This window comes from Uloborus diversus, chromosome 10 (assembly GCF_026930045.1).
Source record: "Uloborus diversus isolate 005 chromosome 10, Udiv.v.3.1, whole genome shotgun sequence".
Lineage (NCBI taxonomy): Eukaryota > Metazoa > Arthropoda > Arachnida > Araneae > Uloboridae > Uloborus > Uloborus diversus.
This window is the reverse complement of record NC_072740.1, coordinates 96,112,763-96,131,408: the sequence shown is the minus strand read 5'-3', so window position 1 is coordinate 96,131,408 and position 18,646 is coordinate 96,112,763. Positions and strand designations below refer to the sequence as shown.

At 30.0% G+C, this 18,646-nt stretch overlaps 1 protein-coding gene across 1 annotated transcript in view; it reads right to left on the bottom strand.

Annotated features, from left to right (window-relative positions):
* Positions 1 to 18,646, bottom strand: part of LOC129231098 (TBC domain-containing protein kinase-like protein) — a 100,690-nt gene that overhangs the window by 68,816 nt on the left and 13,228 nt on the right. Inside the window, exons 4-7 of the mRNA XM_054865345.1 lie at positions 12,665 to 12,779; positions 5,516 to 5,589; positions 4,949 to 5,060; positions 2,784 to 2,853 (exon numbers count right to left, since the gene is read on the bottom strand). Of these exons, the coding sequence (XP_054721320.1) occupies positions 2,784 to 2,853; positions 4,949 to 5,060; positions 5,516 to 5,589; positions 12,665 to 12,779 (371 nt within the window). The remainder of the gene's footprint in view (positions 1 to 2,783; positions 2,854 to 4,948; positions 5,061 to 5,515; positions 5,590 to 12,664; positions 12,780 to 18,646) is intronic.

Sequence of the window (18,646 nt, the reverse complement as noted above, 5' to 3'; positions counted from 1 at the left end):
AAAAGTAGCAGCAATGCCTGACAATGCAATTGTCACTGCAATTTTCTGTTGTGAACGTATCTTTGCAAGAATTAATGATATTAAAAATCTCTTGGGGAAAAAAAAGAAAGAAAATAAATGTTTTCCGCTTAAATTCATTAACCTTCCAGAAATAACCTCGGAATATTTTTGAAGAATTCAGTAGTCTTCTTGGTTAAAGCCAGTTATGATTCTGGCACCTTCAGAGAAGCCTAACGTAGGTTTAATATAATAGCATGGAACCTTCCTGCTTTTTCTAAAAAAGCTCTCAAAGCATTAATGCAATCATTGCCAACGCTGAGACAGACCCTCAAGCAAGTAGCTCAAATGTAACTCGTCTGCAATTCTTGCAATGCTTCGTGATCCACATTTCTTTTCGCTCTCGCTGGGAGCTGAGTCAATCTGGACGGACCGTCATCATGCTGAACCCGATACACCTATTAAATACGTTCACTTAATCTTGGTACTGATAAAGAAAAATATTTTTCACAACGGTGTGAAATCTGCAATTTGTAACAATTCAGGAAACTTTTTGACAAATATAGTTGATTTCCTCAGGAAGTGAATAATAACACGTAAAATCCTGAAACGTTATATGGAAATAATAAGCAACGTTTCCGAGCTTTTTTTATCATAGTGTTTTTAGCAGTAAGTCAAACGATGTTAGAGTTATATCGATCAATTAACTTACACCGCCATCTATTGAGAATTTTTTAAACCAAACAATTAATTCACACCATTCTTGTATAATTAATATTTAATTTGCAATAAAAAATTATAAAATCTATCCTATCTTTTAAGTTGGACAAAATGACACATAAGTATGAAATTTAATAAAAATCGGTTGGGTAGTTTCAGAGCTTACCCCGAATAAACATCGTGACATGATATATATATATATATACACACTTTACTGTAAGTAACAAATAGCATTAGCATTTCAGGTAAATGCTGTCAAAAAATAGAAAATACAACTTACTGTATACTCTTCTAGGACATTATTACTTTGTGCAATGAATTCTGCAACTTCTTTACCAGTTTCTAAAACAATAGTACAGTATCATATATTATAAAGCTCTAAACTATGAATTATACATAAAAAATACTAGTTATTAAGCAAAACAGTAGCTAAAATAAAGGTACATTGGCTCTTGATGACTTTTATACTTTCTATCCAGGTAGAAATAGAAAAATATTGTTTATGTTGACACCATGTTTGGGAGTCATGCTTTAATTTTACATTCTAAAGGAACTTTTTATGTTGTAAAGTGATTTAGAATATTTTTTAGAGGTTTATTTTACATTTTAATGTAAACTGACATTTTAATATAAACTGTTATATAATGCCTTGTTTTATTTATTTAAAGGATTATTTTAATCTTTAACAGTGCTTTTAATGGCTTAATTAATTTCGTAGATAATTTTATCGAAAAGCAAGTTTCAATCTTGTTAATTTTAGCCTTAGATATTATTTGTTAACACTAACTGAAAATAAATAAGGGGCCCATGTAGTTTATTTATTTATTTATTTTAGAAAACTTGAACCAGAAATCAAAGGCATAGTTTTAGAAAATATACGCTACAAGTGCTAATATTTTTAAATACAGAAGGGTGGCCCAAAGCGGGCAGGTCTTCGTATGCCCCCCCCCCCATGATGTGTAAGCGGCGATGTATATGTATGTCGTGTTTACATGAACACCGAGTTTTTATCAGTCCCAGTGAAGCAGTAGTGAAGCAGCATGGCGCAACCAGGCTTAAAATTAAAAAAATATACATTTATTTTAAAAAAATGATGTTTTGTAAGTTGTGATTAGTTGAAGATCAGCTTTTTTTTTTTGTCAATAATATTACATTATTCTGACACTATCTACCTACAAACTACGATAGTCATATCGTTTGTTTCTTTTTTAAATTTAAGGTTATAATTTAAGTATAACTTTAAAACATTATTTTATAGGATGGCAATTAATTAGTCTATTGATTTAGTTAGTTATTTCTTTATGTTTTTATAAACAAATGTGCTGACTTTAAATTAGATAAGTACAACTGTTTTACATTTTTTTATATGATGGCAGGTAGCTAGTGAACTATTTTAATCATTTATAATTTTATATTTGATTTGCAAATGTACCAAACCAAAATTAGCTAAGCTTTCCCGCTTTGGGCTACCTGGTAGGGCAAAGCAGGTTTTTCAAATGTTTGTAAAAATTCATAATTAATAAATATTAGGCTTGAAATAAAACAAAAATCACTTTTTATTTTGAAGTTCAAGAGCCCTGCTAGGAAATAAAACCAAAATTGTTGAGATAAAAATAAAACTACAATTTTCGAAAACCTACCCGCTTTGGGCCACCCTCCCCTATGCAGCATAAATTTAAGTTTAACAAACACTTAATATCAATACATAAGACATTAGTTCCTAATTTGATTTTTTTTTCTTTTTCTTACAGAATTTCTTACAATAATTTAGAAAACTGAGGGTACCATTTTTTCTATTTTTTTCGAGAAATTTCTGAGATTTTCCCATTTGCCAATACTTTTGTCAAATCACACTTTCTTTCACCAAATATACAATTTTATTGCATCGGACGCTTTGGCAAATGCTTGGTGCAAGCCCTGAAAACTACTAAAAGCTGAAGATTAATTTTACTTTTAAGTAGTTAACTAAAAGTTAGAGCAAAAGACAACATAGAAAAAAGATTTCAATATACAACCTGATAGATTTTTTTAAAAAACAGTTATTACAAAGACACAAAATAACATACTTAATTTTAAAACTGAGAGTATTTTCCTAAATGTATCTTGAAGTGACAATTTCTTAAAAAATTCAGCTCCCTAAAAATGAATAAGTCAAAAATATCATACACAAAATTCTTTTATTTCTCACTAAAGGACTATTGTAAAAGAATATTTGAATAAAAGTATACACATCAGCAAACAGAAAGTAAAGTTTATGAGAAAACATATTGAAAACATTTGAAAATTTATTTGCAATATAGTAAAGTATGTGATAAAAATATTGAAAAATAATTGTTAAAACAATAGGATTTTTATTGTTCTTTAAATCTTCGTAGCTTTAACAACAAGCCAAAAGTATGTTGGGTTTTATCAATCCGTATAGTTTACTATATTTTGAGGAGGTAGTTCTACTCTTATATAGAAGTTTAGTAAGACCTTATTAGGAATATGCTGTTTAGATTTGGTCCCCTTATCTCAAGGAAGATATTAGTTCATTGGAAAATGTTGAAAGGAAAGACACAAGGTTAGTAAATGGGCTTTCTAATTTAGATTATGAATCCAGGCTTAGAACACATTATATGCATAGTTTTGAGCAAAGGAAAGTAAGAGGGGACATGATCCAGTTATTTCAATTCATTAAAATGGAAGATGTAGGTTCCCACAGATATTTCACAATTAATTTCCCCGATATAACTGAGTAGGTTTAGTTTTAAAGACTTCCACATTTTGTTAAATTAGTGTTTAACTCAGGATTTGGTGGGTTGTAAGTTAGGTAGCAGTTTATAAGAGGCCCCTACTTTAAATGGTTATTAACTATTAAGAGATTGTATATAATTTGTTAGCTATTAAGATAATTCATAGTAAAGAAATTAAAATCATTGTTTATTTTATAATTGGGTGTTTAGTTTAGCTGATTTTTGTACTGGAATTGAAAAAAAAAATTTGATTAATAAGTTTGGGTAGGAAATCATATGCAAGTATGACCAATTATTTTTTACTTTTCAGTTCCTCTTTGTTTTCTGAAGTTGTTTCTTTTTTTATTTGAAAATAATTTATTTTTTGCTTTTTAGTGGTGTAAATATAAAAAAAGTACATAAGGTAAAGTATGTGGTACACTATTTATGTACATCTCAAATGAGAAAGCGTTGAGCACAGGAGTCTGAAAACAGCTAAGATGAGCAAAATAGAGAAAGATATAGAGCACAGCATCTTGGAGATTTCCGAAGACAGTGAAGAAAGGCTTTCTCAAATGCGCAATTATTTGCAAAGAAAATTGTCTTTATCATCAGTTTGACTTTATCAAAGTACGCTTTCCGAAAAAAATTCACAGCTCACTAAAAAACAAAAAAATCGCTTTCACTTTGGCCACAGAATTTGAACAGTTTGAAGGATTGATTTTTCAGGGATCCCATCTTCAGATACTTACCTGATGACCATGGGATCACCTGGGAAGTATATACCTTTTCAAACGAGAAAAAAAAAGAATTTTCCAAATTGGTCCATGCGCGTTTGAGTTTATACGGCATGTACATAAAAAGATTCCGACGAATTGAGAAAGTCTTTTTTGAAGTCGGTTAAAAAAAGAAAAAATTTTAATGTGCATAATATTTTAAACGATTGGCACTAAAAACTGATCTTTGTTCCTCTCCAGGATTTATTTGTGCTCTAATTTAATAGGAACCAAATGTCAATGGTTTTAATAACTATTTTATATTTCACAATAATGCGTGTCACGTAACTCGTGAAAAAAGTCACATTTATTTTTACTTAGCCCCGTTACAGATCAACACCACACTAGAAACAGAGTATCCACTGTGATGTTGTATATATGAAGATCAAAATACTACTAGAGCAATGATGCTAAATGAATTTCCTGTTTGCTTCAGAGAAGTCTCTATTCAAAACTTGCAATATGACTACTAATGATTAATGCAAGGGAAATATGATTAATATGGGGGGGGGGGGGGTTCCCCCCAAAACGAGAACCCCCTAAAAAGGAAAAAATATTCCTCAAAATACCTCCTCCCGCCCTTAAGGGGGCACCCCTGATTAATGATATGATATGTGCTCCGTGCTCACATGTGCCCCCTTTTCCCATATGTGTTGTATTTTGGAAAAACATGGTAATATAAGAAATATTTTAAAAGTACATGTTAAAAAAAATTTCTAAAAACTTATTGATTAAACTTACAGTGATGACTTCTAATAAAATAATTCCCATAGACCAAATATCACTTTTGGGAGAAGATTTACTATCAAATGGACCAGATGAAATGACCTCAGGAGCTAAATATTTCGGAGTTCTGAGAAGATAGAAAAAAATGAGGGATTATTTTTTTAAAATAATAATCTATAATGAAAACAAAATGTTTTTAAAACCTAAAGCTAAAGTAAACCATATATTTAACAATTTCAAAGTAATAAAAAAAGTGTTTTAAAAGTATTGGTTTAGCAGTTATAGTTATTAACACACAAAAGGAACACAAAAATTATAATACGTATATATTCAATAAAGTGAATGAGAATTTTGAGCTTTTTTCAATGAAAGATTGAAGAAATTGTGATGATTATAATGCTATTGAATCTTTAGTTTGCAAATGTGTCAAGCATTTAAATAAAATAACTTTAAAAATTCAGCATTTAAATGTTAATCAACACATCTAGAATAGATCCAGTTTTTAATACCATTATAATTTAAGCAATGCATACATCTAACTGCAATGATTTAATTCACACTTATTTAAAAAAGGATATGTACCCAATGGGAAATGATACAGTGGAACCTCCTTCGGTCATGTAATACAACCCATAACTTGAGAGTTTTACATGGCCCTAAAAGAAAAAGTATCATTCTTAAAATGGAAACATTTTATGTTTACTTGCCATTGAAAGCAATATAAAAAGTAGTATGAGCAAAGCAGACTATGAAAAGAAAGTTAAGAAATTAATACATTTTTTTTTCTTTTTAGATGTATAATTTTTAGAGCATATGAGTCTTTTCACAGCTACTGGTAATTGATGAATTGTTAAAATATCAACTTTGGCTAAAAATATAATCACTTCAACACTTCTTTTTTTATAAGCATACTAGCAGTACCACACAGCGATGCCTGTGCTAAAAATTTAAAGGAAGTCTCCTGAATAAATAAAGATCCAACATGCAAAAGAGTTTTGCAATGTTTTTCTCAAATTAAATGTTTGTTTGAGCTATGAGTTGTGAGTTATTCCAGCCTCAGAGAGTTGTTGTGATGCATGGGGTAGATGTTAGTTTATGGTTCAGATATTATTTGTGTCCCAAATTTTTTAAAATGCAACACTCTACCTAGAAAAATCAGAGCGAATACTTAAAATATTTTACAATAAAAAACAAAGAAATTCTTCCTAGTCGTACCCGCTATAACATGAAGAAGTGCTATTCAATAAAGTTTCATCTTGACTTTTCTTTTTATGCAGCCCATTGGAATCCCAAATGCTACACACTGTCAACTACCTACTAACTGAACTGCAACTATCACTCTTTGAAACAGGAAACATTATAAAAAATAACATCACTGTGCAGTATTATATACTCTGTTTTTATTTAGTTTTAAGAGAAGACTCCGCAGGTATGTGGAATCACTTGAGGAGAAATATTTTTAAAGTGTCTCAAACTAAAGTGTTTCTTTCTAGTGTTAAACAAAACAGCCTACTGCTGAAAAATTAATGGTTTAGTAATATATTAATCAAGCTTAACATACATTTACTTTTCGATTCTTTTCCACTCTGAAAATTTTTACTTGGGATAGAATTTGTGTGTTTTTAGTGAGTAATCAAAACAAACTTGTTGATAAAAGGATTCCCTAATGCAGAAAGTCATTTAACTTTATGCCATACAAAATGAAAATTAATTTTTTTTTTGAAAAAAGTAACAATGATCATATGGCTTTAAAGGTGCTTATAATAATATTTATTAGTTTTTGAAGAACACTATCAGTGGATTCTCAAAATAGCATCTTTCAAGAACACTTTCACTACATTTTTACTATTAAAAAAATTTATTTATGATCAAAAAAAATTTTCAAAAGAAAAAAGATGCAATTTTCTTTGTGCTTTTGAAGGTTTTTTTTTCTGAAGGGCAAGACACTGCTGTTTATCAGACTCGTTTTTTTTTTCAGGGGGGGGGGGGACATTCTCATTCCTTAGCTTCTTTTTTCCTATCATATGGTTATATTTTTGCCATTAATTACGATACGATCCTTTTAAACAGATGTATGCATAAATAGTCAGACGAAATTAAGTTTTTCAGTTACAGCACACATGACTATAATAGAACTTTTTGCCATTCTTACATAAAATTATCATTTAAAACTGATGATAAAATGTAAGCAAAATTTGACAGACTAAAAATAAAAAATACAGCAGTGGAATAATTTTATTAATTTATTTATATCTGTTGTTGTTCAGACGAACCTTTCAGAAGTGATTTGTCAGCTATTCATTTTTTAATTTAAATGTTGCTTGAATCGGTAAGTTGAAATTTGATTATATTGTAACAAAGTGTTTCAATATGGTTGCATATTTTATTTTTGGGTATTTACTGAAAATAATTGAATACAGCTAGCATGACTATTAATAGTTTTTAGTTTGCCTATAACTAAGCGAGTAAGATCATAACTAGTCAAACCAGCAGATTCCAATTTATGTTAAAAAATATATCCACAAACCATAGTTGAAAATGAATAAAAATCTCAGCTATAAAAGTGCTATTTCTAAGCACTAACACTAAAAAATAGTTTTTCCCATGAACTAAACTAAGAGTACTGTTCAAAAACAATTAAAAATTTAAAAAACCCTTAACCATACCCATTACCAGTCATTTACCCTAGTTATTTCCTTCCAGCTGCATTATATTTAAGGGGAGAGGGATTTGTAGATTCACCATGCTATGGGGAAAAGGATATTCCTAATTACAACCTTGTGCAAATTAATTGGAACAAAGTATTTTTTTTAATCAATTTTAAAATCACCAATCATACTTAAATTCGAAAAAATACGGATAGGATGAAGAAACCCTTTACCTATTATCAATTTCCACCATCAGAGGGGTTCTGAAACAGGGTTCATACTCTGTTCAGATAAAAAAATTTCATGACTTTTCAAAGACTTTTTCATGACTTCATACACATTTTTATGGCCTTGTTACACGAGTAGAATAGCTCTAATAGTACTATTTAATTTCTTACTTGCAAATTTTCGGAAATGAGCATTACTTCTACGTGAATACCACTAACTAATCAAAGCACTTACTTGTAATTGAAAAAATATCACTGTACACCTAAAAAAACTAACCTAATCTTATTTGTCTTCATCATATAAATTTAAGTAAAGTAAAAATACAAAGAATGAAATATAATGATGCTTAAATGTCCAATAATTGTTTTATAAACAGGCCAAATGATAATGAATGGGAGAAAGGTTGAATGAGTCATTACTAAGTTTTAATAAATTTGTTTCAAAAGTTGTCTTTTACTGTCAACAGTCTCTAATCATCCACATAACTTGACAATATTTTGGTTCTTTATAGTAAAGCCATTCTTTAGTAAATTCATGTTTCTAAACATTCAGTAGTGAATAAAACTTCTGATTTCAAATGCATATAAATAGATAGGTTCAGAATTCCTGAACATAGTGTTTGATTCCTGACATTGACATAGCAGTGGGTTGCATGGATTGGTTTTGATTATTAGAATTCCCCTATTTCTATATTCTATCACCTGACAAAAGATATTTATTTTCTAAAACTTTCAACAAATTTACATATACTCTGATAAATTTAATGATAAAGTTTTTACGAGTGTTGGAAATGAACTCGGATGCAATTGAGTTGCATTTTTTGAGTGGACAAGGCAAAATCAAGAACGAGGCACAAAGAAAACTGCCATGAAATCCGGAGTCACTTAACATTAAAATTATATGGTATAAGTTCGGAACTTTGAAAAAGTGATGTGAAATCTGGGTGTGGCGATAACGAGGTTTGACTGTATATCTTAAAACACTTAAAGAAGTTGAAACAAAAATTAATTTCTGCCAGCGATTCCATACTTAACTTTCTGACATTCAACACTCTTAAAGAGCATGAATTTCATTAAAAAATTTTCAATTTAATGATTTTAATAAACTTACAAATGAGCTTAATTTATATGCCTCTTAACAAGGCAAGCATCAAAAATGCAAAAAAGCTTGTACCCATGGCAGCTGCAAAGAGATAGCGATTTTCAAAGTGAACACCTTAAAAGAGTAATGAATGACACATAAAAGAATTTAATAAAGTAAATTATTTTAGAATTGCATTTTACAATTCTACAATAACCGCATTACAAATAACAATTGACGTAATTTAAGCAAAAATCAAATTAAACCTGGGATTTAGATTTTAACTTTTTAACTCATAAAAGACACAGAATTTGGCTTGAAAATTTTACCTTAGTGATTTTTATAGGAATAAAAAGAAATTTTATTTATGTGCCCTCCAAATAAGCATCAGGAATCAGAAAAATTCGATTCTCATATCGGATGCAAATAGATTGTTTTAATCAAAATGAAAGCATCAAAAGTCTAAAAACAGCAAATAAAAGAATTTATTAAAGCAAAAAAACTTTAGAATAGTACTTTAACAAGTGTACAAGATGTTATATTATTAATAATTATCGACATAATCGTCAGAAATTTGGAAAAAAAAATTCGGATGTGGGGATGAAAATAGTCTGATGAAAAAAATCGGATTTCCAGTAATTACAGACGAAAAAAAATCGGAATTGCGGTAAAATTCAGTAGGACGGTACTTGTATCGGATTGGCGATAGAAAAAATCTTTAAAGTCATGTAGAATTTAAAAAAATAAGGAATTTGTAAGGAGATAATAGCAAAATTCAAGAGTTTTAAGGGCCCTTATTTTCTTTTCTTAAAAAGCAGGAGTTTGTAAGGAGCATACGAACCCTGTTAAATCACTCAAGATTCCTAATGCTCTTTTAGCTACTGTTACTTTCTCTTTGCCCAGGACATTTTTCCATGACTTTAAATAAATTTCCATGACTTAGAATGAAAATTAAAGTTTTCCATGACTTTTTCAGGTCTGCTTATGATCATGTCAGTTGAGATTTCACAGTCATCAGCAAATGAATATAACATTGCGAAAGCGTACAAAAATTGTTAATCTTTCTGCACAAACACCAAAGAATTATAGAGATTTTGAAGATAGTTGGTGTTAGTATTGCAACTGTGAGCAGCTGCATTATAAAACAAAATAGAGAAACATGATCCATATCTCCAAAACAGAGAGGGAAATGTGTCTGAAAATTAAAAACACCAAGAGATGACTCTTTTCCACTTTTGCAGGGTAAAAAAAAAAAAACCGCTGAATGACTAGTGCAGTATTTAATAAAGATTTCAAAGAGCATGGAATAAATATTAGCTCACCTACTGCTCAGAGGCGCTTTATATCAGCCGGTCAACTAGCCCATCAGCCTACAAAGAGACAGCTTCTGACCCAACAAAGAAAGAAAACAAGTTTTTTGTGGAAGATAAAATGTATGAATTGGACTGTTGAAAACTGTAGGAAAGATCTATGTAGCAATGAAAGTCATTTCATTGTCCAAGGCCAACGAACTCAACACATACGAAGATCTCCAGGAAAAATGATTTGGGATTGCCCCATGAACCAATTTGTAAAACACCTTCAAAAGAAGTTGTTTTTGGAATGTTTTGTCTACCATGGGGTTAGTTCTTTGCAGCCTGTTGAGGGTATGATGTATTCTGAGCAATACATTACTATTCTGGAAAGGTGTTACCTGAATTGAAAAAATGATACCCAGATGGAACTGGGATTTTTCAGCAGGATTTAGCCTCTTTCCCTACGTCCAAAATGGTTAAGAAATTCACATATCAGAACAAAGTTGAGACATTGGAATGGCCTGGGAACTCTCCTAATATCAACCCATTTGAGAATCTTGGGCTATAAGCAAAAATCCTCTATTACATAAAGACTTCAACTATGGAGAAGCTAATCAATGTGCTAATTCATGTCTGGTAAAGTGCACAAATATTATGGCTGATTATAAAAAACTTGTGGATTCCATGCCAAATTGTGTCCATAGGTTAATAAAGAAATGTGGAGATCATATTATTTACTAAAAACTTTTGATTTATATAACTTTAAATAGCATATCATTTCTTCTTAATTTTCTCAATTTTTCGAGTTTGTTTTAATTAATTTGCACGCGGATGTAAGTGGTCATTATGTACAACTTGCTCAAGGTAGAATTTATGAGACGATTCAGAATACAGTTTTACATAGAAATAGAAAAATTGAATTAAAATAATTTTATCTGAGTACTCATTACTAAAACAAGTCACTTGAAATGAATAATTTTTGCTTTTACTATTATTCACATGTCTAGCTTTTTGGTATCTTGCTATTTAAGGAACTAGCTATAAATAATGTCACTTTTTTTCATCATATTTCATCCCCCTCCCCCCTTGTCACAGTTCCGCTTTTTAACATAAGTATATTGTTATAAAAAATGCATGATGTCTCACTTCTTGCTACCCCATCCCTCCTCTTTGGCACAAACTCACAATTTCAGAAACCCCCTCTCCCCCTCAAAGGGCGACATCATTTGCGGATGACCTTTAAAGTGCAGCAGGCAAAATTTTAAACAAGTTTCAGGGCAGCACACTAAATAGTTCTATCATCTAACAACAGAAAAAAGAGAATATATAAAGCATTACTGCCTGATTTCATCATTTAACATCCCAGCTATTGCCATTTGTAAATAACCCAGAAAAAGTTGTGGTTAGTCAAATTTAGATCAATTAAGTCTTATTTTTGAAAGTAGCATTAGTAGAGTAAGAATGTGAACTTTGAGTCATCTGATTTCAAACCCCCTTTCCCCCTTAAGGGTAGATTCAAAAGCAAATACCCACTTTGTGAACCCCTTCACAAAATTCTATACTGTAAAAGTGGCCACTTTACAAAATTTCATCTTAAAACTATACCTTTTACAAAACTTCATTTGTTGTTTTTTTCCATACTTTTAAGCCTAATCAGTTCATCTTTAAAGCAAAACAAGAGTAAAAAAAACCTAAAGATAAAAAATATTTGTAATTCTTTGAGTGCTATAAAAATTTTACCTGCGAGAATTATCTGTGTAAATTTTTTGATGCCTAAACCTTACGATTTAAACTATGGTACATAGACAATATCATAGAATTAGTTTAAATTATATTTTCCATAAAACAAAGAAAACATATTTTTTTAAATGAAAAGCAGTTTTGAGTACTGAACTTAAAATAAGCACAGAACAAAATACTTTAAAGCCGATGTGTCACAGTTTGAGCATGGTCTTTTATTCGTCTGCTACAGATCAAATGTCAGTCTGTTACGCATGCAAATTGCTTTTCCATCATATTTGCTATATTTACATTATATATGCTAAACAAATTTTGTGAGAGAATTACTTCTAAACCCCTTTTACATTAAATATATTACTTTCATAAAGAATTATCAGCTATTTTGTACATAATAGGCATAACTATGAACGTCAAACAATTATAACGTCAAAACAACATTAATTCGACAGTTTGTTATTTTACCTTTGTTGTTATTTTACCTTTTGTTGGTTATAATTAATGACATTTAATATTTTGAAGAAACTAACACCTTTACTTTTATTCAGCTATCATATGCAATGCTTAACCATAATGTGAATGAATAATTAAAGCTTTCTGAAAGCAGCAAGGCCATTTTCCCCTTTTATGATTGTTAGTATATTACAATGGAATTACACTTTAATTACATTTTCTTTAGCATTTAGTATGTCTACTGAAAAGTAAATGTTTTTATTTCTAATTAAATTTAATTTTTAGCATACCTCTGGATTCAAACGAATATTTTGAGGAGATAAACAACGATGAATGATGCCCTTTAAATGAAGGTAAGATAAGGCATTTGTGATTTCAAAGGCAAGTTTTCTAAAGTTGTCACCACTGAAATGAAAACAATCAGTTTTACAGTATAATTGCACAATATTACACTTAAAAATATCATGATTTCAAAGCAAGAAGTAGTAATTGTGTCATCATTTCTAGTTACTATAAAAGTAATAGAAACAGAAGTACAGTAAGTTCATAAGATCGTTGTGCACTTTTTGCCGGTCACAGGACAGCAACAAAACAAGATAAAAATGTGGAATCTTCACCAAGAGCTCAGAAAAACTTTCCAAGTTTCATACACATTCAGAACAGTTCAATGCGGCCACTAGTTGTTTCCCTACACATATCTAAACAATATTCAAGTTGTTCACAGACACAGTTAAGGATGTCTTGTGTAACAGAACAAATAACGACTATGATTCTCTGTTTTGAATGATTAATGTCATCAATAGGATCACTGTGTACATGTTGCTTCACATTACTCCACAAGTAAAAATCAAAAGGCATCAGATCCGAAAATTGTGATGGTCATGGCTTAACTGAACTCTTGCCTATCCACCGCTGGGGGAATGTTGTATTTAGAGGCTTACAATGTTACTGTAATCTGCAATTTGTGCTTTTTGACACTATTATTTCTTATTTTATTTTTCGGCACAAAAATATTTATTTGTTTATTTATTTTTGGAGTATTTGCCTAGTGATCCACTTCATAACACAGTACTGTTCTGGTACTCTGAACTTGAGACATCATTTATTTTATGCATGGCATTAATTTTGCATTTGAGAAATTAAGTAGTCTAATGTATTCCTTTTTGTTACTTTGTCTACTTGTTATTTAAATACTGTAAAAGTACTTATTTTTAAGAGGTTTCAATTTTTACAAGTTCGTCAAAATGGCGAATGATTGGCTATTTTGACGAATGGTTTTAGCAACTAATAAGAAAATTTTACTTGTCTGATCAGAGCTACATTTAATACAGTGAAACCTGTGTAAGTTGACCACTTGCGGTGCAGTACTTTGGTGGTCAACTTATAAAGGGTGGTTATGATTTTTTTTTTTTTGTCATTTCCTTGCACCATGGACCATGTATTCATTTCTGGAATCATTGACACTTACTCTTTCTGTTTAAGTCACTTTTATTGTTTAACATTACTTTGAAACAATAATTTAAAAAGTTATTCAAATATTTTTGCTTTTTTTCCTCGTTTTTTACTAAATTAGACATTGTAGTTTTAGAAATTTTGGTATGTGTCAGCTAATTTTCGCCAACTTTCTTCCTTTTCATATAATTTTAATATTTCATACTTTTTATCAATCTCAAGTTCAACTAACTTTCTTTTTGAAACCATTTTATGTAAAACTTTTACACAAAGAGCAATAAGCTGGACTCTCCTAGTTCATAAAGGCAGTTGAAAATGAAAATATTCTATCTCTTAATCCCTTGCACCAGAAATAAGTAACTTTTCTCTTTAGCACAATTCCAGTGTTGCCTCAAAATATTGCTACTAACTGGAAGAAAAGACTTTGTACTTTTTCTACTGACACCAGTTTTTTATTTTCGTTGAACAGAGTACAAAAAGCAATCTCAAATGGAACAACAAAAGAAAAACAAGTTCGGAGAATTAGGAGCAGCATAAGCTTTATGCTGTTGTTTTATTTAGTTGGTAAAATGCTGGTCTAAAGCATCAAAATTATTCTTGGAAAGCTATAAAAAATAATAATAATAAAAGAAAATAATTTGCTTGATTAAGTTAAAAAAAAAAAAAAAACCTAATGATCAACTTACAAAGGGTTTTTTACAATACTCAGAACCAAATTTGGTGTAACTATCAATATTATCTATCTCTTTCTGTATCCATCCATGTATATCTATCTCTATTTAATTTAACCTTCAATCCTATTCCCTAACAAAAACAAATTCATGTTTTTTTTTTTTTTAGCGCATTTATTTATTTAAATAAAATAGCACAAAAAATGCTGGCTCTGTTCCCTGTAGTATGTAAGAAGACAGTGTTTACAAAAGAAAAAAAAAATCAGTTTTTATTGAAAGTAATTTTTTTAGGACAAAAATGATCCCGCCCTGACGAGGTCCGATTAACCAGAATCGAATGAACAGCGAAACGTTTTGGGGGGTCAAATGAAATCCTAAATGCAAGAAAAAAAAGGTGAAGCTATCATTGGAAAGGAAGGGGGAAAAAAAAACTACTTCAGTTAAATCATGTAAGTCACGCCTGTCCCAAATTCAATTTTCAATCAAATAAAAGGATTGAACAAAGGCTTCTCGCTCAAAATTTAAACTCTAACTTTCTACGAAAAGTGTTTCAAGATAAAAAATATAAATAACACACTGAAGAACAATGATGCTTGCTTAACGAACAAAATTACAGCTAGTATTCTCACTTTAATCATGAACAGATCTTTTTTTATCATTAGGCAAATGAATAATATGACCATATAAATCAAATAAAAAAACTCAATTTTCTCCATATTTTAACTCATTCAGATTACTTATGACTTTTTAAACTTCTATCTTGTTCCATCTCACTGTTTCAACATTTTTCAAACAGACAGATTTTTTCCAAACACTTTCACCTACCACTCTGAGTATGTACACAACTTGATTCTCTGTAACTACATACAGTAGTGTTCATAAGTTTCTGGCGAGTACTTATACATTGCCAATTTTGGTAATTACTTTTATATCTTCCGGAGCCTACAGTTAATACTCATACATAATTTTGGCACTATGACAAGGAATTAATTTTAAAGGAAAAAAAATTTTCTAAATGTTTTTAAATGTGCATGTTTATTTTTATAACAAATATGTGTTCAAAAATATTGGACTACACTGATGGATCATGAAATAAAAAGGTTGTATTAAATTTTAAGTGCACTATAATATTGTAATGTCAGTATATTTGGTAGACATACCTTTAGCAACAATAACAGCAACACAGCAATGAGGCATAGACTCAATAAGTGGTTTAATATCGTAAAAAGTAAATTTGTCCTTATGCAATTTTTGAAAAAAATCAGTGGAATTTGTGTACTTATGTAGCAGCTCAAGTTTATCAAGTTCATTCTAAAGGTCAAACTCACCACCTGTTGTATTTTTTTTTTTTTTTACTAATCAAAGGTTTTTTTCACAGTAACTCTAACAAAGAGTCCTACAGCATGCAGACACCTTTGAAACTATCACACGACTGACATCAGCAAGATCTTTTTCCAGTAATTCTTGGGCGATATCATTAGAATTTGATGTAGGTCAGCAGCTGACTTCCTTTTTATTGATCGTCTACTTGTAAGGTGGTCTTCCACTTCAAAACATGTCATAAACTCAAAAACCAACTCAATATTTTTTTTATTATTATCATTTACTGTGAATTTTTCCATTGGTAGAAGTTTTCCTATCTCACAAGAGGATTTCCCTTCCTTGAATAAACTACAGTAGAACCTCCATTAAGGGACACCTCTATTTAAGGGACATTTTTTCTGGTCCCAGTCCCTTTGAATAGGGATTTTCATGTATTTACCTCAAATTAAGGGACACTGTTTAAGGGACAGTCACAAAAAAAAAAAAAAAAAGCAAGAAATAATGCATAGGATACATTAGACATAAGAAATAGTGAATTTACTGGAATTCAAGTTTCACTTTTCCTCTAAAAATTAATTGAGGTAAGTTTGACATAAACATATACGAGACAAGTGATGTATTGTAAAAAAAAAAAAAACTTGCTGAAATTAATATGCATCATTTGCCCTCTCAACAATTTATTCAAGTAGGTTCCGGGCCGACGAAGAATGCACAGCAATTAATTAGCTTTGTATATAAAACTTAAAAAATTTGGACATTAAATTGTAATTCACATAGTATTACACTGTAAATTACGTAACATAAAGCAAGTACATGTAATAAATTACTTCAAAATTATTTCTGTATGCTACAAAACTTTGCCATTACAAAATTTTTGATTAAATTTTAATTAATAAAATAATATAAACTTAGACATTTGAATAATTATGAATTTTATTTAACATAATGACGCATTTTCAGTATTTAATCTTAAGTGATAAAATGTAATGCTAATTGCGATATTACACTACTTAGTACACAGCATGCATCCATTCATCCACCTCCACATAAGGGACACCTCTATTTAAGGGACAAAATGTCTGGTCCCCTTAGTGTCCCTTATTGAGAGGTTCTACTGTAATAATTTTTCACAGAAAACACTTTTTTAATTGATTTTCATTTTTGACCGACAAGTTTTTTTTTCTTCACAAAACATTAAAATGGCCTTTCCATAAATCAGCAGGCATAAAAAAAACATTACTTAACTTACAGGATGGAAAGTTTTGAGCATATCAAATTGAATGTCTCCCTGTGCAGCTCATTGTAGGACCACAGCGTCAACTCTAAATTTTTATATTCCTTCTCTCTCAGCCAATTACAAATTTCATTTCTGCTTAATTTTATCTTAAAAATAACAAATTTTATATCTGGCCAAAAATTTATGAATGTCACTATATGTTATTATAAAGTTAAAATAACAAAATGTAATAAAAATAAAAATAAACTGAACAACATTAAAAAAAACTGCAAATGACTGCAAATGTGAAGTTGTTGGCAATCTTGCTAATGCATAAAGCTGGTATGTGCAATTACACAGTTGCCAGCATTGAAAAGTGAAAATTAGGGAGACTTATGCATAAAATTAGGGACTCTCAACACAAATAAATTTAACAACAAAAGCTTGAGTGTAAAAAAGGTTTTTGAAATATTAGTAGGGATTTTTTTAAATCATGTCTGAATAGGTGCCTAAATTTGTTGGTATCAAATCTGGCATTACCCAAAATTCAAACTGAGATCATTTATCTTACTTTTTTTAATTAAAAAAAAATAAAGTGAAATCCCATTACAATAAATACCGATATAACAAAATATTTGTTACAACGAACAAAATGTTTGGTCCCATCTTAAAAATCATTAAGTTAATGTATAAAAAACTTGTTTTAGCGAAACGAATTTCCTCAATAATTCGTTACAACGAAATGTTTTCTCAAATCTCAACAGAGAAGTTCAAGCTGGAAATCTGCTTATGCTGAAAGGTAAGGAAGCTGATGTGTGAGAACATAAGCCAGTGTCTAGCTATGCATAGTCTATTTCTACACACTAATAGTGAGGCACTGTGCAAATTCCCAAGTGGGTCAGCAAGATGTCAACTTTTCTTGTGGTCAGTATAAGTTGTGTTCATACATTAGAATCTTGTATAATGTCTTCTAGGACCAAATATCTTGTTAAAAAAGAAAATTACACTTTTTGTGTAGATGACCAATAGACCAGCATTCAATATTTTTCTCTTTGTTTTTACAGAATTAATAAAGAATTTAATTATACTTTAGATCGATAGTAATGGTAAATGTTGCAGGTTTAATTATATTAGAGTAGATTTGCAAAATTAACTCTTATAAAAAAGATACAGAAAGTTTTAAACGATTCCATTACAACAAATAATCTGTTACAACATTTTTTTTTTTTTAGATCCCTTGGAGTTCTTTGGAACAGGATTTTACTGTACAACTTTTAGATTTGAAAAAACATGTTTTAAAGAGGCATGAGTTTCTTTTCGCTTATTAGTGATGATAAAATACTAGAAGCAGGTAAAAATTTAGGAAAGCCGGGGGATAATTGGATATGTTTTACCGCATTTTTTGGGAAATAAAGTATTTTAAAGAAGGAAAACAAAATAAACATGTTTTAAAAATGATTGGACATATACAATTTTTACACAAGTGAATGAAAACATTTAGTTTTTGTGATCACGATTCTTTTATTGAAGACATTTTTTTTGAAGATCCTAATCATTGAAAAATCCTTTTTTTTTCTGAAGAATTTCAGTGTTTTGATGAAAATTAGAGG